Raw genomic sequence first — 22,977 nt, forward strand, 5'->3', positions numbered from 1 at the left:
CTGTTCACTTTATTTTTCACATTCTTTACCACACCCTCATCTTAAAAGCCTCATTATGACTGATTTTAAAAATAAAAACATTGAATGAGCTGTACTTTGAAGTGTGTTTCCATGATTAGTTTTTAATGTTAAGTGGTCATATGTGTGTTTCATTTGTGCCACATAGGTATTTTATAGGATATTTTTTAACTAAAATTCTGTTTAGTGTGAGATACTTTAGGTTATTCAATGGATTTTGATATGCAAAATGGGAGGTCATTTCCCAGGATTTTAAACAAGTTTTTAGTTCCTACATATTTTATTGTACCATGTCTACCTGTTTTCATGAATATATTATATAAAAAGACACAAAGATGAATGTATTGTTTCAAGTTTTATTTCTTTATTGTCTGTAATCTTATTACCTTCTTCGCATGAGGAAGCACACAATTAAATAACTAACTCCTGCAATCAGTGGTAAATATGCTGGTTGTAGATGAGATAGTAATTGCCACGTTATTGGAATGTCAGGCTCATCAGCAGTTACTAGAATGCTATCATTAACGTTAGCTCTTCTTGGGTTCATTATGCTTTCTGAACTTGTCTCCATGGATAACCAGGACATTGAATCATCAGTCCAGTCAAATTTAGCTGCTCTATGTTTCAGGCTGGAACAAATAATATTCATCGGTGGCTAAGTGCATACTATATAAAATACAGTGGACCATTTAAACACAATACAAACAGCATAAGTATGCAATAGGTGCATGAAAAGATATGATCAGAAACATAATGAAAGAAATATCTACCGAATATAATGCTTTATATGCTTACCATACTACTGATCTGAATTTGGTCCAGCCTGCTATTCTGGCAGTTACTGGTGTTTAATTAAATGATTTAATTCCCAAATTTGAAGGGAATTGTTGAGATTTATTTAACCTACATTGATTTATCCATTGAATGTCTTTCGTGTGTGTTGTGATCATGAGTTTCACATCTAAGGAGTACACGAGAGGTATTTTTTTAATGAAAGGGAATATTCAAAATATGTGTACACATGTACTATTAATGTTAAAATTTGTGAAAAGTGATCTGCAGTGTATCAAAGGTGATTAGCTTATTATCCTGGTAGCTTTTTCCTACTGGATCAATGAATTGTATTTTATGTTAGCTTTGTGTTAGGAGATCATCACTGAAATAATTGGCACTGATAGCAATGTAGTTATCACTGACTAATTGGTAATGTTGGTACTAGCATTGAAGTCTGACAATAATAAGAGTAAATTGTAGTAGCTAATTTAAATTCATGCTTTGCCCGTGAAATTTTAATGGGTGTTGGGTTTGGGTATTCAATTTGAAGGTGAACGTTTCTCTTGCATTAATAGTCACTGAATGCCAATGTTACAATTTCAGAGAGTAAAAATCATTAGGCAAATGATTTTTACCCCCTGAAATTGTTGCATTGAAATGCATATTAGTGGATAACTCTGTTAAAAGTAACTGTTGCAGCATCTCTCGCAGTTTCTTTGGAATTAGTCACGGAGTAATTAAATAGAGGTAGGTACCTAACTATATTTAGTGAATTTTGGTCATGAGATAAGTAGATTATAAAATTTTACTGAAACTATTCACCCAATTAAGATGAAATTTATCGGAAAGCATTTATTTAATTCTCTTCAGACCATTTCATTAAATAATTGATTTTTCATGCATCCATTTTTGGCTGGGGTCTTCCTATTGTGAGGATCTGGTGTAGTGTCCCAGCAAAAATGTAACTTTGCTGGAATGGGAAAAACTAAATGAATCTTCAGAAGTTGTTGAAAAACGCCTTTAGGGTTGATGGTTGGATGTGTGGCCTGGCAATACCAGTTTTAGGAGAAGAGTTGAAGGAGAAATGTGCTATTTTATAATATAGGGTGCGGGAGCATAACTTCCTTTTTTGATATCCCCGCCAATCAGGCTGAAGAGGTTGTAGCTAGGTAGGAGTGATGTCTTTTGACAGCTAGGGTTCTAAAGTTTTTCTCCCACCCTGGTCATTTGCCAACATGCATTGGAAGAGTGTGGTATTTGCCATCGAGACCTACTTTTCAAACAGATGTTCCGTGATTGCAAACCAGCAGGCCTTCTGAAAACACTTAAATGTAGCCCCGTTGGGCCCTGTCCCGTGCCAGAAATCAATTGTTACATGGGTCACTACTTTCAGACAAACCACAAGTGTGACAAGACAAAGAACTGGAGTTTCTCAGCCCATTAGATCACCTTAGAACATGGAGGCTGTGAGAGATTCTTCCTGCAATCCCTATGATATTCTGCACGCAAACATGAGTCAGCCCTTGGTCTTTCTAATCGTTCAGTGAGGTGAATTCTTCATGATGACCTTCATTATCATCCTTGCAAGTTTGAAAATGTTCAGGAACTCTCCAAACGTGACATTAATTTTCAGAGGAATGCAAGTGAGGGTCTTCTCAAAAACATTCCCAAGGATGCAATTGTGTTTTTCACTGATGAAGCCCATTTTCATGCAATTGGATTTGTCAACAAACAGAACATGCGCAATGGAGCCGACACCAATCTCAGGGGAATTGCACCAAATGCTTTTGCATTCACCTGAAGTCACATTATGGTTGTGATTTCCTCAGTAAGGATTGTTGGTCCCTGGTTTTTTGAAGAAAATGAGGTCACAGTGACAGTGAATTCTGACCGTTATGTAAGCATGTTGGAGGAATTTTTCCATGACTTGATGAACTGGACTAGGGGATGTTTGGTTCCAACAGGATGGAGGAACGGCTTACCCTTCAAGTGCATTGATGACTGTATTGAGGGAACACCTCCCATAGGACCTCATCTCAATAAGGGGTGATATGGAGTGGCCAGCCCACTCCCCCCGATTTGGCCCATTGTGATTTTTTTGTGGGGTTTTTTGATATCTAGTGTTTATGTTGACCGTCCAAGGACCCTACAAGACCTGAAGGACAACATCCTGGTAGAAATTGTGAACATACCTACTGCTATGCTGGTAAGGGTCATGACAAATATCATAAATTGGCTTATTCAGTGTTCAGACAATGGGGGGCATCACCTACCTGATTTGATTTTCAAGACTGTAAAAATAAACTTTAAATATGTAACTACATTTAAAAAAATAATAAATAGATTTTATTTCATAAAATGGGTTTTATTGCATTTTGAAAAAAGGAAGTTATGTTGGTGCACCCTGTATATGAAAATCTGATGTTATCAGTTTCATTTTAAAGTTCTATATGTAATGTGCTCCAAATTTCCATTGTTTTTCTATAATACTCATCTGCAGTAGGAGACATGATCAGGTGAACAGTACTGATGAAATGAGATGTAGTTTTACTTTGGAGTTATTGATATACATATATACAATTGTTTATGAACTTACAGAGATTCATGTACTTCATAAGGTGTAATAGAGTTCGGTGAGAGAGCATACATTATTTCCCATGCTGCCCTTTGACCTGCTTGAACTGCTCCATTCATGTATCCAGGCCATGAATTGGCTGTTTCTGATCCAGCGAAATAAACCCTATGAAAAAAATGTATCAAAAATGGTTAATAATATTACATTGGAATCAACTGCTAAATAATATTAAAAGTAAGCTTAAACACAAACATAAATTGGTTTTTCATAGTTGGGTGCTATTTGTGATCAATGACTGCTTTGTAGTGCCATCATTTTAATTGCAGGTAGACTCAGAATTGAGAGTGGTTTAGTTTTATTTACTTATCTTAGTACAAAATGTCAGCTTGTAGAAAAATGTGTGCAATATATGCATGTCTCTAACCTTAAGGATCACTGTTGACTGGTTTTAATATACGGGATCAAAGTATTTGGCTAACCAAAAGATAATTGACTGCAATGGAATAGCTATAATGCAATCAATCTTTTCAGGATCTCCATTGGGTCAGGTCATCATTTCAGCCTAAAACAGAAGGCTTGGCCTGGAGGCTACTTCTGGAAGTTACAAGTTGGTTGACAAGTTTCTGTAATTTGTAAAAATGGCATCTGCTACTGATAACATATAGCATAGTTTGGTAATGTCCTGCATTACTCAAAATGTGGATTGGAAAGTTTTATATTACATGTAAGACTACCTATTTTCAAAGGACCCGTACAATCACTTGTAGCTTTTAGAAATGGGCTGATGGTGAAACTGCTGAAAAGATGTCATTTAGACGTGTCATTAAGAAGACAAGTCTAGAAAGGACATCTTCATTTCTCAGATAGCCATAATGTTTCCCAGCTTTCTTATTACATGATAGTCTGCTTGGATGTATTGTTTTGCTTAATACTAAAATGCTTTAGTTTTTGATTAAATTCTATTTCCACTCCACTTCTATAGCTAATGCATGAATTCCCCTAAATTTGGCACATGGGCTTTATTGCTGTAGAATGACCTTTATAAATATATTGCAAATTTTGTATCGGCAATAACCTTATTGTTGCCATGTCTGAGTAATGTTCCTTATGAGTACCTTGTATATTGATTTCAATATCTGAATCTTAATTATTCATTGATGTAAGAAGAGTTACACTCACTTTAATGAAAAAATAGTAGCTGTGCGGTTCCACAGAAATTTTATTTTGATACGACTTTGAATTTGAAATTTTACGCATGGAAAAGAAAGAACTTTGATTAGATGCTTTGAAGCAGCTTGAAATTTTAAAAAGTGTACGCTCCAAAGAGAATATTGTCAATGGCCTTTTGTACACCTCCCACTCCCCCCTCCTAAACCTATCACTACTCGACAAAGTTGGCTTTAACCTCGTGGACTGTGGCACCTCGCGCACGACTACGAATGCCTGTGACATTGTATGTACGGTATTTCGTCACAACATCTTGTTCCTTTAAAAGCCCCAAAATTTCAGAGTTTAAGAGGGCGCCTCGGTAGCTTAAGTGGCTAAAGCACTCGACCGGATATTGAGGGATCTGCGTTCGAATCCCAGTCAAGGCGAACGATTTTTACACTCTGAAATTGTTGCATTGAAATGCACATTAGCGGATGACTCCGTTAAAAGTTACTGTTGCGGCATCTCCCGCAGTTTCTTTGGAATTTTGTCAAAGTGAAAACACTATAAGTGTTTAAAGTTGGCTTTAACCTCGTGGACTGTGGCGCCTTGCGCACGACTACGAATGCCTGTGACATTGTATGTACGGTATTTCGTCACAACATCTTGTTCCTTTAAAAGCCCAAAATTTCAGAGTTTAAGAGGACGCCTCGGTAGCTTAAGTGGCTAAAGCACTCGACCGGATATTGAGGGATCTGCGTTCGAATCCCAGTCAAGGCGAATGATTTTTACACTCTGAAATTGTTGCATTGACCTGTGCTAATGATGGAAAAAACCCCTCTACTTCCCCCACACTCTCCCTCCACCTCAGAGATATGTAAAGGACTTTGTATTAATGTATATGAACAGCTTAAAACCCACCCATTTTCCTCTGTCTTCAGGAGGAGTGCTCCCCATAGGTGGCCTCCTGCTTTCTACCCTTCCCTCCAACAATCATTGCTCACTTTCCTCCCAAACCCACTCTCCTGGGCTTCCCCACCTCCCCGCCCCTACCTGAGTGCAGTATATAGATGGATATCTGTTAGGAATGTTACCTGAAGATGACTTTGAACAGCAAAGTCCAGGTTGAATCGAAATAAATTTTCCGTGGGATCACAAAGTTACTATTTTATCTTTTCCAATTCTGAATATGTAATTTTTAAACCTAACCACCAATGGCTTTCTTATGTTGGTCACCCCAATGGTACTTGTTCTTAGTCATGTTCTCTTTCTACGTCTAAGCTTGTTGGCCTAAGTTCTTTACCATACAGCTCCCCTATATATTCCTTCCATCTCTCTTGGATCTCTTCTGTTTCTACTATTATCTAATAACTATTATCTTACCCAACTTATCTCCTTACTGTTAACCCATATCTTTCTTTTATACTTCCTGATAGTGTTTTATCCTACTTGTATAGAGCACCAATTTCATCTTGCCTCTGCAAACTTTCTATGCCCTCGCCCTATGTCTTCCATCACACTTCTTTTGCTCTATTTTTTGCCCATATCAATTTATTATTTAACTCTGCCCTACTCTGCGTTTACATTGTTCGTTTCCTTCTCTCATATATTATACTAATCATCTCATCCTTGATTAATGGTTTCCTTGTTCTTTTCTTATTAACAGTTCTCTTTTGCAGCTTTTGATTTCCATATTTCCTTGAAAGTACTCTGCACTTTTCCCTTGCTCATGAATTTCTCTACAGCCTACTGATAATCCTCCTATGTCATTCCAGCTAATGCTCCTGCATTCAATTTCCTAACCTACCTTATCTTTTTGAATCGAATGCTACAATTCAGGACTGCTATATTGTGATCAGAATCCACATCCGCTCCCAGGAAACTATGCGAATCTATCATACTGTTCCTAAATCTGTGACTAACCTTAATATGACCTAACTGATACCTTTCTGGATCACGCGGCATTTTCCATGTACAAGGGTTTTCCCAGAAGTACCCAACCCAACAAAGAAAACAAAAATTTTGGAAAAAAATGTATTTATTTTTCAACATAATATCCTTTAAGCTCTATACACTTTTCCCAGCTATATTCAATAAGTTTGATAACCTTTTCAAAATAAGAACTGTCTTGCTCCTCAAAATAGCCATTAACTGCCGACATCACTTCTTCACGGTTGGAAAATCTTTGACCAACCAGTCATTTTTTCAAGTTTGGGCCAGAAAATAATCCGAGCGGGCTAAATCTGGCAAATAGAGTGAATGAGGTAGCAATTCAAATTTTAATTCATGAATTTTGGTCATTGGAATAACGGGTTTGTGGGCTGGCGCATTGTCTTGATGAAACTACAATTTCTTCTTTGCAAAATGTGGCCGCTTTTGCTTGATTTCTTCTCTCAAACGTTGCAATAAGTTCGCATAATACTCGCTGCTGATGATTTTTCCTTTTTCAAGATAGTTAATGAAAATTACCCCCTGCGTATCCCAAAAAACCCATGCCATGGCCTTGCCTGCAGATTAAACGGTCTTCGCCTTCTTTGGAGGCAGTTCTCCCTTTTGAATCCATTGTTTTGATTGTTATTTGGTCTCAGGTGTAAAGTGATGGACTAATGTTTCATCCATGGTTATGAAACGGCGCAAAAATTCTGCTTTGTTGCTGTGAAACTTTGCTAAACACTCAATTGAAACATCTTCACAACAATGGTTTGCTCAAGTATGAGCACCCATCTTGCACACAGCTTTCTCATGTCCAAATTTTCAGTAAATATGCGATGTACCGCACTTTTTGAAGTGCCTAGTATGTCTGCTAGCTCACGCACTTTCGGTCTACGATCACCCAGTATCACATTGTGGATTTTCTTCATTGTTTCTGGAGTCGTCACCTCATTTAGTCAACCAATGGGATGCTCGTCTTGACAGCTCGCACGGCCTCGTTTTAACTCTGCTATCCAATATTTTACTGTTGTAAACGAAGGAGCAGACTCACGCCGAGTAGAATCTAGTTCAGCTTTTATATTGGTTGATCTGAGGCCTTCCAAATAAAAATATTATATCACATAACGATGACCAATTTTCTCCATTTTCACAAATTCACTGAAAACGATAACTATTGACGGCTGCCAAACAAATATGTCTAATTGGTCTTCAAACTAGAAACATATGCTTTACAGATTGCATACTTTCTAATACAGTAATATTTTTAAAACAACTACTGCAATCTCTAGGTCAGGCTGTGTAATTCTGGGCCTTCCCATGTATACCTATGCATATTGTTGTGTCTAAACCAAGTGTTGGTGATGACTAACTGGTCTCCTGCAGAATTCAATTGCTTTCTTCCCACGGTTATTCCTTGTACCTAAGCCATAGGCGTCGACCTTATCACCATCTCTTCCTTCACCCACTGTCACATTCCAATCCCCCATCATTATCAAATGTTTCCCAGCTGGGACACGTGCGATTATGTCCTCTAACCGCTCATATATCCTATTGACTTCTTCCTCCTTATGATTGCTTGGGGACATGTATACCTGAACAATGACCAAGTTCATCAGTTCTGCTTTTATCTCTACCAGTAGTATTCTATCCATTGCTTGTTCTATGTTGACTACACTTCTTCCTACCTCTCTAATCAACGTAATGGCAACCCCTCGCCTGGCTCTTATTCCCTCCGCTGTATGTTACTCTATAACTATCACTCCAGTAATCCCTGTTATCCTTCCATCTCACCTTGCATACACCTAAAATATCTATATTTCCTCTTTCCATCTCTTGCTTAATATTCTCTAATTTGGCTGTCCTCAATATTGTCCTAGCATTCCTAGTTTCTGTTCTAACTTATTTGGTCTTCTGTGCTGCTGCTGTTGGTTTTTATTTACAAAGTTTTCATGAGATGATGAACACATAAGCCTTGCCTCTCCAGCTTCCAGGCATGCCACATGGCTGATTGGGTCGAGTCGATAGTTGCCTGGACTCATTTTCTCTATGCTATCTGTTTATCATAAAAATCATAGAATTAAGAATTGAGGTAGTTTTCTGTTTCCTTCTTCAATAGTGTTTTTAATGTGGCACCATCACTCAATGTCCACCCCACTGGGGTCAAGTGCCTTTGCAGCTGCCTCACTGGGGAACAAACTCTGGGTGGACTGCCTTTTATTTGGCTCCTAACATTCCATATGTGGAATTTTTTATTAGTTACATGTAAATGTAATAATTTACATGCAACTCTACAGAAATATTATTTTACGTACATAGTTCTCTCTTACTGAATCTAAAGCTGAAAATTTGACCTAATTATAAGAGTAGGGCATTTCAAAAAACATACCTTCTCCCATGGCATTCTGCCAGAATAGGGTAATCCTCCATTGTACCAACAGTAGCAAGGTGTGTTGAGCAACTTCCAATGAATGGCTCTCCCATCCATAATTTTTCAGCAAAGTCCAGTGGGTAGAGGGCTTGAGGACCAAATAATTGTGAAAGCCCCATTAATATTGCTGTTTTCCTTTCAGAAGCCTGTTGAAGGTCCATCAGTATGTGCCTTTTAGATACATTTCAAAAAGTAGTTTGAGAAATTCAAACTCATGAATAAAATTCACCAAGACATCAAGATTAGGGTATTTAAAAAACAGTGAGGCATCTTCTCCTTGTTGATGCCATGTACAAATAAGTCAGAATTATAGAATGCTTTGTGACCAGAAAATATGTAAAGAAACATAAATGCAGATGTTCTGGCTCTGCAAAGGGTCCGTGGTTGTCTTCTTTTCTTGATTTGTCCTTTGGAATATTTCTGTCGACCTGGAGCTGTGTTAATCAACTTTTAGCCTCTAATCGTAGGTGCCCATTTTTGTTACATCTGTTTTATCTCTCCTGAGTGTCACACATTATTGCCAATCTCTATTAATCGTTCAGGAGTTTTTTTTGAAGATTTCATAAAATTTTTCAAAAAATTTGTATATTATGATTTTTTTAAGTCTATTTTACTCACAGTTAAAGGAATACTCTGTAAATAATACACAATTGATTATGAAATATGTATTTTGCTTTAATTTAATCAATTATCATGCCTTCTATACCAGAGGGAGGGGCAACATAACTTCCTTTTTTGTAAGTGTTTTGCATTTGAAAAAAGGAAGTTATGTTTCTGCACCCTGTATATACTCTTTTAGCTGTGTGAAATATCCCATTAACATGAAGTCATACCTTCCAAGAGTGAATGTTATCTAGATTTTCTATTTTTCAATTGATTTTTTCCATGCTCCAATAATCATATCATGAAAAAGGTTCTTGTAATTCCCACATGCTCACACAATTATGAGCTAAACTTACTACATGTATGCCACTAATATCTACGGAAGACTCTCTGTTATTGAGTCTCACTTTAATCTGCCAATAGTTTTTCCAGTCTTGATTTCTCATGGGAGGTAATCTGTACAAATTATGTTTTGGTATTGTTTGATAAGTAAAACTACAAAGGTATTGGTAGTTTTCAGTCAGTATTCAATAAACATAACAGTTTCAGGTTTGGCTTTGTGGAATTCCTAAAAATGAGGGTAAAAATAGAAATTTTACACTTCCAAAATAAAGATTTAATATTTCACGACCATGGTTTTGATGCCACGCATCATCATTATCATCTGTTCATTTGTTCATCATGTTCATATGTTCATGAACATATAGTTAATTTGGTATCTTCCTACATCTCCTGGCATTGCCCACACCCCATCTCCATGGGTGGTTCTAAGATAATGTTTCCTACCAATTTGTATTATCCCCAGAATTCCAAAAATTGCTTTTATTTTGCTTCCCTGGACCATAGCTTGCTGATACTCCCCTTCCTGGCCTTCTTCATTCATTGTATTCTGGTCTCCAAGTAAAATTAGATTTCTTCCTTTATATATTTCATTACTTTGAAGATATAATCATACACCTCCACCTCTTCCTGTTGTTGCCAAGTAAGCTAGTACTAGTTAGGTATCTGTGAATTTCGTTGCTATCTTCACCATAATGATACTTTGTTTTATTGTAGGTATCTCTTCACTCTCATTTCAACTATGTTTCATGATATTATGTCTACTCTATCATTCATTCATGAAGCCTGTGTGAATGATCATGTAATTAACACTCTAGAAGTCTCTTTCTTGGGCCATTTCATGTCTCTAACACATAAGGTATCTAATCGCATTCTATGGATCACCTTCATATTGATCCTAAATTAATTGACACAGTTAACTGATGTACTCTCTCGACTACTCCCCACCCAAAGTTTAGCCATGAATCCTCATCCCTACTTCATAAAATAAAGTTCACTTCAATGTTGGTTGGCATTCTACGTAATTAATAACATAGTCCTAATACCTCTTTCTTTGACCAATAATAGCAGACATTTGAGGGTAAGATTCCAGTTAGGGCTGCTCCAAGGTTTTTAGTGGTTGAGTCAGTCACATGGAAAGCTACGGCAAGGTGAGGGTGGGGTTTTCCATTCCCTTTTATTTGCAACATATAAGCTTCTTCAATCCCAGAGCCATAAGTTAAAATATCTCCAGAATAGCCAAGCTCTTTCCAGAATGCCTATAAGATAGTTTTAGGCTGCAATCAGTGAGATGAAATTTTTTTAGAAACAATCTCTCTGTGGTTAAACATAATTATGTGCATGTCCTCCATTTGAAACATACCTCTCTATAAGTTACAGCAAACTTTAACACATTTCCTGGCAGCAGGTGCTCTAAAACACTCTTCCGTTTTTCTGAGAGAGGAGGTAAGAATGTTATCTTTAGCAATTCTGCTGGGGGTATTGCCAAAATAACAGATTTTGCACTGCAAAGGAACATATCTTGCATTAGTGTAGCTGACAATTGAAAGCATTATTGATTCATAATAAATGATAGAAAATTATGAAACCTGTATCTCTGTAGTTTTAATGTTTGAACAACAACTTTCTTATCCAGCTCTGTTACAGAGATTACTGCCTCGTCAAAAATAACTCTGCCTGGCCCCAGTGTAGACAATAGAATTTCAGAAACTCTCTGTGCACCTCCCTGCATTCTTAAAAGAGAAACTCATTTATCTGATGAGAGATTCAAAATATAACTATGGAAATTGTTGGCAGTTTTATGACTCAATTGGAACTGGAAAGTGTTTATCCTGCCTTTACTTCTGTGGCTCTGAAATTTAGTTCAGTACGGATTCCACCCATTCCAGAATCTCAGGATTTCACCCAAATATTATGCATATTGCCAAGGTTCTGGTAGATCTGAACAGTAAGCATTATAATTACTCCATTGAAGTTTGTAACATAATAATTTAATTTCTTTAATATAAATGAATATTAAAATTTTAGTTGGCAAAGATTTCTCCAGTTGTACAAATACCTTTTGAGATTATTTGAAGATGGAGAGAGATATGAATAAAGAACTGAACTGCAAGTTTGAATATATTCAATGAATAAAACAAAGTTCGAATATGTTCGAACTGTTTTCTGAACCCAAACCGATCATCCCCTAAGGCCCTGCTCTCCATCCTCGTGTTGTTAATCCTGAGTACCACTGTAACTGCAAGCAAAATCAAACTTACTATTATGCAGTCCTCACAAATGGCTATCTTTCACTTTTTGGGATAGAAACTAGCTCTGATATACAAAATTATCTGGCCAAATTCTTCCCTCATTATAATTATTCACTTGAAGTTAGTCTTCTGTTTTTTATGAAAAATAGTCGTCATATATTGCTTGATAAATGGATGAAGGGCATATTGATTGGCTGTGGGATGTTGAAGAATGTAAACGAGGGGAGAATGTTAGACAAATGAGTGAAGGACAGGAATAGGATAGGGATATTGGATGGGATGAAGGGAGGAAGGAAGTACACAGAGATGTAAGAGGGACTTGTTGTGGAGTAGGATATTAGGTTGTGTCTTGTTAGGAGAAACAAAATATTTATTTGGTAGTTGTGTCAAATTACATAGGTATTTGCTATGTAATTCACACACTAAACTCCTAACATATATGCTGAATTTTAGATATCTTTTATCTTCTTGTACCATTGCCCTTATCTTTTCAAGGACACTTTACTTGCCTCCACACATCTGCCACCTAATCCATGTAGTGCAGTTCTGCATTGAGCAAGAAATCCTTCTCCTGCATTAGCATGGCCCAGAAGAAAGAGAGCAGATATATCATCAGGGTTAGCACCTGTTGAAATTATTTTTTCTGGATTCAATTATTTTACTCCTAGTAGTAGTATTTAGGGGAGGCGACCGACAGCCGAGCTCATTTGCGCCATAGGGGATGGATAGGAAAGGATGAAGGGTGGAGAGAAACCCGGCGTCGGCATTAGCCTACTCTTTACGAAAGGCGCCAAGGGGTCCACAGCTTAGCGTCCCATCCGACGGACGGCGTACTCACTCAAAGTGCCCTCCACAAAGCACCTCAAGTAGGGATCGAGATACATCTGAAAAATATTCAACACCGCCGGGATTTGAACCCGGGCCCTCTGGGTGGGAAGCCAGTACGTTAGCCCCCGCACCATCTCGATCCCCTATTTTACTCCTGCACATTTCAAATAGGAATAATACTACTGTAAAAGTTTATAGACAGAGCTTTTCTTGACAGAGAAATGAGTACTTTTTTTTTTACATATATTTGATCATAGCCAATATAAATTTTTGAAACTTAAGCACCCATTGATTAAAGTCAAGGAGAAAATAATGCATAGCCTGCCCTGAAGGAAGGTAGCCGACTTTTTTCATGAATGGTTTTCCAAAGTTTTTGCATTTATATCTCCCAGGCAGAAATTTTTCTTGCTATATTCAACTATCCCTAAGGAAGATTAATCAGGCAAAACAATTAACATTATAATTCCTGCTCTCAATATTTAATAATTTCATAGTTACATAGCATATACTTGAAACCAGTTCTCTGTATTGGGAATAAGTATTTTATGAGATTATTTTTGAAAGTCTTTACCTATGCCTCTCAACTTTTTATTTATTGAAAAATAGGTCACAATAGCATTAGTTCACCATAGAATTGTGTTCGAAACTTTTAAGTGATTGATAATGCTCTGAAAATGATTAGTCTTTCTTAGCATAGAGGCAAGTAGATAATGTAAAAAATAAAGACAATGACGTCAGGAATAATACTTTGAGACTTGAAGAATAACATGGTAGGAATCAATGGCATTTAAAAGTGATGAGAAAAGGTCAATACATTAAAGAGATGATGAAAATATATCTAGAATTTGAAACAATCTTAAGAAATAAGGCAAAGAAAGGTAAAGGAGTATTTTCAGTAGAATCAGTGTTGGAGATTGTACATACCAGAATGAACACTAAGATAAGCATGATAAAAATCCACAGATCAAATGTTCAACCTCTTAAAAGAAGAAATCAAAGAAGAATATGTGGGTGAAGCGTAAGTGAGTAAATCAAGGATGTTTTTAATGTGCATCCAGGAAAAAAACTTGTGATTTAAATGCGGTGGTATCTATTTATAGGACAGAAGGGAAACAAAATTGTTGGATAGTATTAGTAATTTATTTCCATTCACTAAGGCCACAAAGCCATATGCACCTTCATGGACACCTTTAGGTACTGCAAAATATAAATATGTATATTATAACTTATCTTCCAAAAAAATGTGGAGCAATCTATGAAAGATAAAACATCAAGATAAAGTGAATTCGTAAGGTGTAAAATTGAAGGAAATACAAAGGAGAAACTCAAAAAGGGATAACTAGGGAAAAATTGGACCATGCAGGAATAGCGAGGTTTCAGCAATGAATTACATTGTAAGCATTGCACTCCAGAATACTTCCTAGTTCTTATTCTTCTGCAGCCAAATGTTTTCAAAATATACTTTATATTGTTTCCGACTACCCTCACACCAGAATCATAGAAAGGTTAAGAAATACCTTTTTTTCGATTTATAATATTAATTTATAGCTTCTATAAATGATTAGCAACATCATCAAACTGCATAACCTAATGATGAGTTCTATGGTGATTTTCATATCTCAAGTTACTTAATGATGAGCAAATTAATTACCATATATATTTTCAATGACAGCGTAGAGTACTTTTCTAGGTTGTTTGCCTTTTAGATTATTTCTGATTAAATCACCAGCTGATAAACCTTCCAATGCCTTCATACTGTCGTCATATTTTTTACCCATTGTCACTAGCTTACACAGTCTCTCCACCTGGTTAAAGAGAACTGTAGTGAATGAAGGAGGAAAAATTATAATTACATCTTTTCCTGTAATTAAAATTGCATGAACTTACCTTCCGTATGAATCTGGACATTTCCATCGAGTCAAAAACTCCAGTTAACTTTGGTATGGGGCCTTTATATGGCTGTAATCCTTGAATTCCAATTTGATTGCTAATACCGTCTGCATCAGATTCATTTGGGTCAAAAACATCCAAGTCAATGCCTATTCTCATTTCTTCAGCATGGCTAGTAGTAGTGCGGATTTCAATTTTTTCTAATAATGCCATAATATGAGCCTGTGAAGGATATATCCATTGGCCACCCAAGTCAAAAGGCTTGAGAGTGTCTTCAACAGATGATGCAGTTGCTGTACTATCTTCATATTCCTCAAATGACAGTTGTTTACTGCTTGCTTTGGAGCCATTCTTTTCCAGGTTTCTTTCGAATTTTCTTTCCAAAGGTCTTGTTTTTAGGTGCACAGTAAGTGTTCGTCCTCCAACACGATCTTTGAAAATATAAAATTACTTAAGACACTTCTTATTCATGCAGGTGGGATGTTGAGTAAAATTTTCTCAAGTAGGTACCTAGACCAGATTCATTCACTGGCTCTGATGGAACTTGGATAAGCCATGCCAAATTGTAACAACAGCAGCTTGCATTTAAAATTTGATACTCAATTTGTTGATATCTTAAGTATAAAGTAGAGAAACTATAGATGCTGTTGTATAAAAACGAATGTCCCTAGTTCTCTTGAATCTTAAATGTTTGCCATTGAAAGACTAGGGTACCTGGTTTAGAATTGAAAACAGCGCAACCTAAAAATGCTTCAGTTTTATACTGGTAAAATTAGTTTTGAATCCTTGATTATCAATCGTCTTCTATTCCATTTCCCTTTGATTTTTTTTCATTCAAGTCCTAAAACAATGGTAAAATGTAGGTAGTATCGTTACAAGCCACATTTAATGGAAGAGAATTCAAATTTTTTAGAGAAAGACGTAGATTAACAATTTTTGTATCTATGCCTTTACTCTGCAGTAGTCTCTCTAACTTCATGGATTTTTGTGTCCCTTATGTTTTGTTTTCCCAATGACACAAATGCATTTTTCGTATCAGAGATTTCCTTAACTTAGAGGACGTGCACTTTCCTTCCTACCTTTCAGTAGAAATGCAATCACTTTGCTGTTTTATGATTGGTTGTTTTGTTCATAGAAAACTCATCATGACATTTCCGAAAAGACACAAGAAAAATATTAAATTTTGCAGCTTTTAAGAAATGTGTTAGAAAGCTTTGTTGATGGAAATATTCTAAATGAATTATTAGAATTGATTGCCAGTTATGCAGAAACAAAGAGAAAATTATGTGCTCCAAAAGAAACAATTTATACGAGGACCTACTACAATAAAGTTGTGATCCACTTCATTTGGGGTTCCTCCCAATTTGTTCATTGTGAATTTCCCTAGGTAAATAACTACATTTGGATAAATATGTACCTTTTGCTTCTAACAATAAAATGTCAAATCCTCTAGATTGCAATTCACTAGCTGCAGTTAGACCAGACAAACCCGCACCAACTATTATCACTTCTGTTTCATATATTGCACACTTATTTACATGATCCATTCCACCAAAATATTACTCATATTACTTCATCTCCTAGCAACACACAATAAACAAACAAACATATTTTGAACCTGAAATGTAGGTAGTGGACACCAATCAAGTATTGGCAATACACTCTACTAGTCATTGAAACTGATATGGCCCTTTACTGCCAATTACGGATTGTGTTCAGGAGAGATGCATAATAACAAAAATCCAAATGGATGAAAATAATTTATTTAGGAATATGGCATTGAAAATGTGATTTATTGAATAACATGTTCTATGAATCATACTTAATGAAGTAAGCCAGTGCTATAATTTGTTTTATATTTCAGCTAAGTCGGCAAAACAATATTTAGTTACAGGGTAAGTTACTATTAGCATGAGAACAAGTATAAGTTTCAATTAACATATTATTTTAAGCAGCAGGTTAAAAGTGAATCCAATTAAGAGTTTTTTTTTTACATAAAAGTTATCAAAGACGTATCCCAATAAAATTTTACCATGCTAATGTTTCAAACAGCATTAATGACATGAACCTGCATACATAATACTTCCAGTTACAAGAGAAATGAAATTAGTACAGGCTTGTTTCATGAATAGGTTGGAAAACTTTTTTATAATATAAATGCAACAATGAATTCTTCTCGGGATTTCATCCGGGTAATCTCCTCCATCTCCATCGCTGCCGACGTTTCGATGAAATCCTTTTCCATCGTCATCAGGGCCGAGGTTCCGGGTCATCGGCCCTGATGACGATGGAAAAGGATTTCATCGAAACGTCGGCAGCGATGGAGATGGAGGAGATTACCCGGATGAAATCCCGAGAAGAATTCACTGCCATCATCCGCCGGGAGAAATTGAAGTCCTACATAAATGCAACAACTTATATCCCTACCATGATCTCGCCTATTCTTTAATGCAAGAACAATTTACTTAAAACATCATTTCAAAACTGGGAACATACCCACACAGTATTTAACCACACATTTTATTCCATTATTCACTCCATTATACCATTATTCAAGCTCCATCTTAACAAATGTACCACACAGTCTTCATGATTCATCTTCTGTTACTGATTAGCTAAGTTTAAAATATTTTTCAGCACTGACAACTGAATAATGCAAAATAAAATTTTACAACAAGTAACCATAGCTGTCAAAGATGTTACCATACAGCATTCTTTTTTAAATCTATATATTTCTTTGTCACAGCATCGAGGATGCTTGTAACTCTCTTTAAGTATAGATATGGCCACTGGTGGGTAAGGGCTCATTGTGAGGCTTTCGGGATTACACATTATCATCAAAATAACATATATATATAAAAACAATAAATCAAATTATAAATTGACAAATAAATTTCATCTAGTCATAAATCAACAACTCATCCAAGGAGAAAGTTAATGAGGCATAAATAACAAGTTCCTCTGTGGGCTACAGAAAAATACAATCTCTCCTCTCATCAAAGCTCCACCACAACTGGTTGGGCATTGCATCCAGGACAACCACTGCATTATGGCCCACTCCTATCCTCCCCGCCCACCACACCTATGCGGCAACCAAATGGTGTAAGGTGCTCTGGGGATGGTTACTGGCCTCTTTTTATTTTTTTTTTTAAACATTCTCGCTCCGGAAACACACACACACACAAACTTTTTCAAAACATGCATCACATGAAAAATTCCTCAGTGGACAGGGAGAGGGAGAGTCATGAGCGGGTTGCTGCAGCTGGCTCTGTCAGGACGGAGATCTCAATCTGGAAATTGATTAAGGATGCACAACGCACATACCAAGAGGTGTTTGAAAGGGTAACCCTTTTTAAATCTTGCACTTAATACGACTGTTGGATAATTGTGGCTGGCCAGGGGATGAGGTTCAACGGAGCAAAGGGATGACTGCTTGTTCCTTGGCAACCAAAATATATGGTAGGAGTTTCCCATGCCACCATCAATATTACAGACATTTTGAAACCAAATTTTGATAGAGAATAGCGATTTGAGCATGGGAATCTGACGACGCACTATCACTGTAGCAATAGAATGTATCACCATAGCATTACATTATAACTACCATGGAGAAATTATTTCAGCGCATCATAAGTTCACTTTGCCAAGAATCACCTCTCTTTTGCTTATGATACTCAGATAGATAATCATGATTTCCCAGACTTTACATCTACGTTTTCCAGTCTTGTGCTAACCCTGATACATCATAAACACATATCCACTTGAACTACATCAACTGAGGCTTCCATTCACCAATGATGCATGATGACAGCATCTCGGGCTTCATTTGTGTGTCCCTATAAATTAGAACTAATTTGTGTGCATCTTTAAGAAGAAATTTTGTCCATATTCTTAAATATTGACAACAGAGAGAGATATATAAGCATATTGTTCTAATCATGAATTCAATTCAATCAATACTAACAATGAGTGCTTTCCATTTTTACTGGAATGGCTACCTCTACGTAAAACTTAAGATGGTGCAGTTGAAGAAACTATTATTGGAGGGAAGGAGAAAAGTAAATAGAGAGGCAGTATCAACATGAAAAATCAGAACCCTGTTGATGACAAGTTTGTTCCGTCAGCAGTGGTGTCTGGATCTACACATTGAACACTGAACGTCATTTCTTCCAAATTAAGAACTACAAAAATAGTCAATGGAATGAGGCATGCAAATACTTTGGTAATGCGAAATTTTAATTTAATAGAAATATTTTATTTTTATGTTTTAGGGTTACATGCACCCAAAATATAAACTGCCCAACTTACTATCTTCTTAAATTAATACCCACACCTGCATAATACACCCCAATATGTAAAATCAAACGATGATGCAATAAATAAGATCCACTAAAGTAACACATTAATGGCGTAACTCATTTATTGGACTCATATAAATGAAATTAAAACAAATGTAAATTATCCGAGCAATGAAAAAGTAACTCCAAAATGAGCTGGGTATGAATGTTATGATGAACTTTGTATTAATATGCAGCAGTAATAGGGCAATATCCTGGGCTGAATAGCAAGTGACTTTGTGCTATTCAATCTTACCCTGATAAGAAAGACTGACTTTCTTACGATTCACACTGTGACACTGCAACAGTAACTGACCATAAGCAATTAAACTATATTTAAGGAGAAGACTATTGCACCCATGAACTCACAATAAAGGTGGCATGGGAGCAAAAGAAACAATTTTAAACGGCATATTGGGGGCAAATACAGGAAATTACAGGAAGGAAACTGAAAAAAGGCTGAGAAAGTGGATGGAAGAAAAATTGAAAGATAGCAGGATGTTGAAGGCCATAACAGAAGAGAGATTGTTAGGCAAGCAAGGGGTAAGATGAAGGAAGAGAATTGCCTCTTTGGGTAGCATTATGATGGAAGTTAGGAACAAATGAAGAAGGAAATAATGTAGGGCAAACTTGAAGTTCTCATGATATGCATAGTCTTTGGGGACCATTAAAATTGTACAAAATCAATTAGAAAACCTTGAATGAAACTGAACTCACAGTGCTTCATGATCAAAGGAAAAGTACCTTGCAACACCAAGAAATCAACCCCATCCCCACTGTCAACTGGATATCATTTGGGTAGTAGTAGTATTCAGGGGAGGCGACCAACAGCTGAGGTCATTTGCTCCATAGGGGATGGACAGGAAAGGATGAAGGGTGGAGAGGAACCCAGCATCAGCATTAGCCTACTCTTAACGAAAGGCGCCAAGGGGTCCGCAACTTAACGTCCCATCCGACAGATGGCGTACTCACTCAAAGTGCCCTACACAAAGCACCTCGGGTAGGAAATCGAGATATCACTGAAGAATATTCAACACTGCCGGGATTTGAACCCAGGCCTTCTGGGTGGGAAGCCAGTACGGTAGCCACTGCACCATCTCGATCCCCGATTATCACTTGCACTGTAAATTGTCATGACCATTTGAGGTAGGAAATATATGCACATTTTTATAAACATTACAGAGACATAACTATCTCAAGTAGGATCCAGGTACAAGAAATAAAGAAGCATAGTCTCCAAACAGGCTACACACCAGCCCAGGGGAAGAGGTTTACATAATGCAAAAATGGATTAAAGATTTTATCAACAATCAACTCATATTATATGAAAGGCAGGAATAGTAGCTTTTATTCCTGGGAACGAAATTAAGCATGCAACATGCCAAAATTATTGGAAAGATAAGGAGAAAGTGTGGGAAGAAATAAGAGGTATGATATTTTTAATGTAATACAGTTGATGGAATACCCCACTAATTTTCTTTCATGATATGAATAGGAAATAAAACTTTCACCTCTTCAAATTGGGAAAAGCTAGCTATTACATTAAACCAATCAGTAAATAATTACCTTTCATAGATTTTCATTGGGAAATCAATTTAAACTCTTAAATGTCGAACTTACAGGCAACTGAAATTCGTGAGAATCACCATTTCAAAAAATATTACTCTTATGCAAAAGGATACTACTCTTAATCCTCTTTCTGATGGATCTGTAATCAGAAGGCCTCTTGGCACATAAACCCGTTCGTTTTGTTCAACCACATACTTGGCCACTTTCCTCAAGCACTGCAACAATAATTGGCAAGACGTCAGATTATTCCACTTTTTATCACCAAAACGAAGATCATCAGCACAAGATACTTACTTTCTCATAATGTGTTTCAGTACATATGTATATAAGATATGCAGTCAGGCACGCCATACATCCTTCACAGTATGTGCTACATCCAGCTTTCTCCGCCTCAGCATAAATTGAATTCATAGTATTGATTGTTTGCTCAAAAAGTTGTGGTTCAATCTAAAAAATGAGAAGATAAATATGAGGGCCAAACCCTTTGAATGAGGTTCCAACAATATTTTGCTTTTACGTTTTGTCGATATTCCGAATTCAATTTCAAGAGATTAATTAAAGAAAAAACACAGCGTAATTGAGGTTTTACTCGCAGTAGCACAAGGCACAAATATTCAATGGCTAATTTTAGCAATATTTCTATGCCTTCCTTGAAAGTGGACTATTTTTATAACAATATAGCCAAAATAAAAATATTCTGGAGTAAATACTATCGAAAACTTAAAATAATAAGAATTCAATAGCAGAATGCCCAAACATGAAATCAGGATAAGGTGTCAAATAAAAAATTGGATAAAAGTTATGGAATATCAACTTGTTACTCAATTCTCATCCAATATCGTAAGCACTCTTCCATTATTTGAGGCGTATGGCTAACCTTATCTTCTAACTCTGGAGGAAACCGAGTTTGAAATCGAACTAAGGTTCCTTCACTGTAGTCTCGTTGAACAAATACTTTTAAACAGCCTTGTTGATTTCCTCCCCTCGCCGCCAGGTCATCGAGAGGGGTGGATGTGTGGTTCTGTTGAACATATTTAACCAATTTACTTATTGAATTTCACTATACAAACATTAAATGACAACGAAATATTCAAAATCATTAAATCAGGATAACTATTAACGATGCACCACATTAGATAAGCACAATGATAACGTATTACCAACGGCAAACAAGACAAGGTCTATTACCATGGGCATTTCCTTTGTGTACGAGGAGAAGAAAACTTCTTTTTCACCGAAACTTCTACGGTGAATGAAAAATATATATTAAGTACTGAAAGGATGTATTTTGCCAGGGCAAAACATAGCTCAACAGGACTTGTTTTACATCTAGCGACCAAATTACTATTACGCCAGATAATAGCACACGCTTATCTGAACTCAATTGTTCTTCGAGATCGCGAATATGGCGAAAAATTCAAACAAGTACAACTATGGGTATGAGAATAGTATCATCCAATTGCTTTTCTTTTGTAATTAGATGTCTTTAATGAACTCGAGGACTTTTCACCATTTATTTGCAATATATTCTTCATAAGTTGAGATTTTTTACATCAAATCCATTGTACAGCATTAAAAGCGAAGATATTTTTATGATAATTCAAGATCAGTAAAAAGCTGGAAAAACGACCGTGTTGCCCTCTGTTGAATGGGGTAGATGCGCGGTATTTTTCAATCGCTAGATAACGTGTGGTCGCTTAGACAGGGTGTTCCGACTGCTTCAGAAATACGTCATAAAGTTCTTCGATCGTGTTTGGAAACATGTAATTTATCTGATTAACTTTTAGAAAAGTTAATGATTTGTTTTTATCAATAAATTTAACCGTTATCACGGCGTGTAAACTCTACTATGATAAGGATATTGTGATTAAAACAAGAAGTCTTAGATTCAATTTATGTTTGTAGTAAATCCTTTTTGACTTCATTATTAAGTTTTATTTTTTCCGATTTTATTTATAACTAAATGCGGGAATAGATCTTATCCATGCGGAGTTTACTTCTCTTGGTTGTACAAACTGTAGTTCTCTGATGTCATAGTGTCCTACTTCTAAAAGTTAATTACGAGTGTACTACCCTCATGTGCATCTCTATCTCAAAACCATCTGACAATAAAACTCCAGAAGGCATCGACTTTTGTCACCTGCCTCAACAATACTGGGCTTTGCGTGTAATACCACGCCGAATTAGGTTCTGCCACCAACCTATCCGTACCGAGTATCCTTGAAGCTCAGAAGTTATATTTTGTTGATCTTCTAGCTCTAAAACATCTCCCAGAAATCATGG

The 22,977-nt window shown here is 36.4% G+C and overlaps 2 protein-coding genes across 2 annotated transcripts; both read right to left on the bottom strand.

Annotated features, from left to right (window-relative positions):
* Window positions 1-3,384: 3,384 nt before the first annotated feature.
* Window positions 3,385-16,335, bottom strand: LOC139688162 (amine oxidase [flavin-containing]-like). Its single transcript, XM_071585588.1, has 8 exons — window positions 16,206-16,335; window positions 14,786-15,219; window positions 14,625-14,703; window positions 12,576-12,695; window positions 11,182-11,354; window positions 10,865-11,077; window positions 8,835-9,022; window positions 3,385-3,532 (listed from the first exon to the last, which is right to left on the bottom strand). The coding sequence occupies exons 1-8, from the start codon at window positions 16,333-16,335 to the stop codon at window positions 3,385-3,387; spliced, it is 1,485 nt and encodes a 494-aa protein (XP_071441689.1).
* A 729-nt stretch (window positions 16,336-17,064) lies between these two features.
* LOC139688251 (golgin subfamily A member 7) lies at window positions 17,065-22,056 on the bottom strand. The gene is made up of 5 exons (XM_071585710.1): window positions 21,883-22,056; window positions 21,572-21,715; window positions 20,989-21,141; window positions 20,808-20,909; window positions 17,065-18,078 (listed from the first exon to the last, which is right to left on the bottom strand). Exons 1-5 carry the CDS (start codon window positions 21,889-21,891, stop codon window positions 18,031-18,033), a joined length of 456 nt encoding a protein of 151 aa, XP_071441811.1. The 5' UTR covers window positions 21,892-22,056; the 3' UTR covers window positions 17,065-18,030.
* Between the last annotated feature and the right edge of the window lie 921 nt (window positions 22,057-22,977).

The sequence above is a fragment of the Hetaerina americana genome, unplaced genomic scaffold (genome assembly GCF_022747635.1).
Source record: "Hetaerina americana unplaced genomic scaffold, ioHetAmer1.1.p SCAF_2, whole genome shotgun sequence".
Lineage (NCBI taxonomy): Eukaryota > Metazoa > Arthropoda > Insecta > Odonata > Calopterygidae > Hetaerina > Hetaerina americana.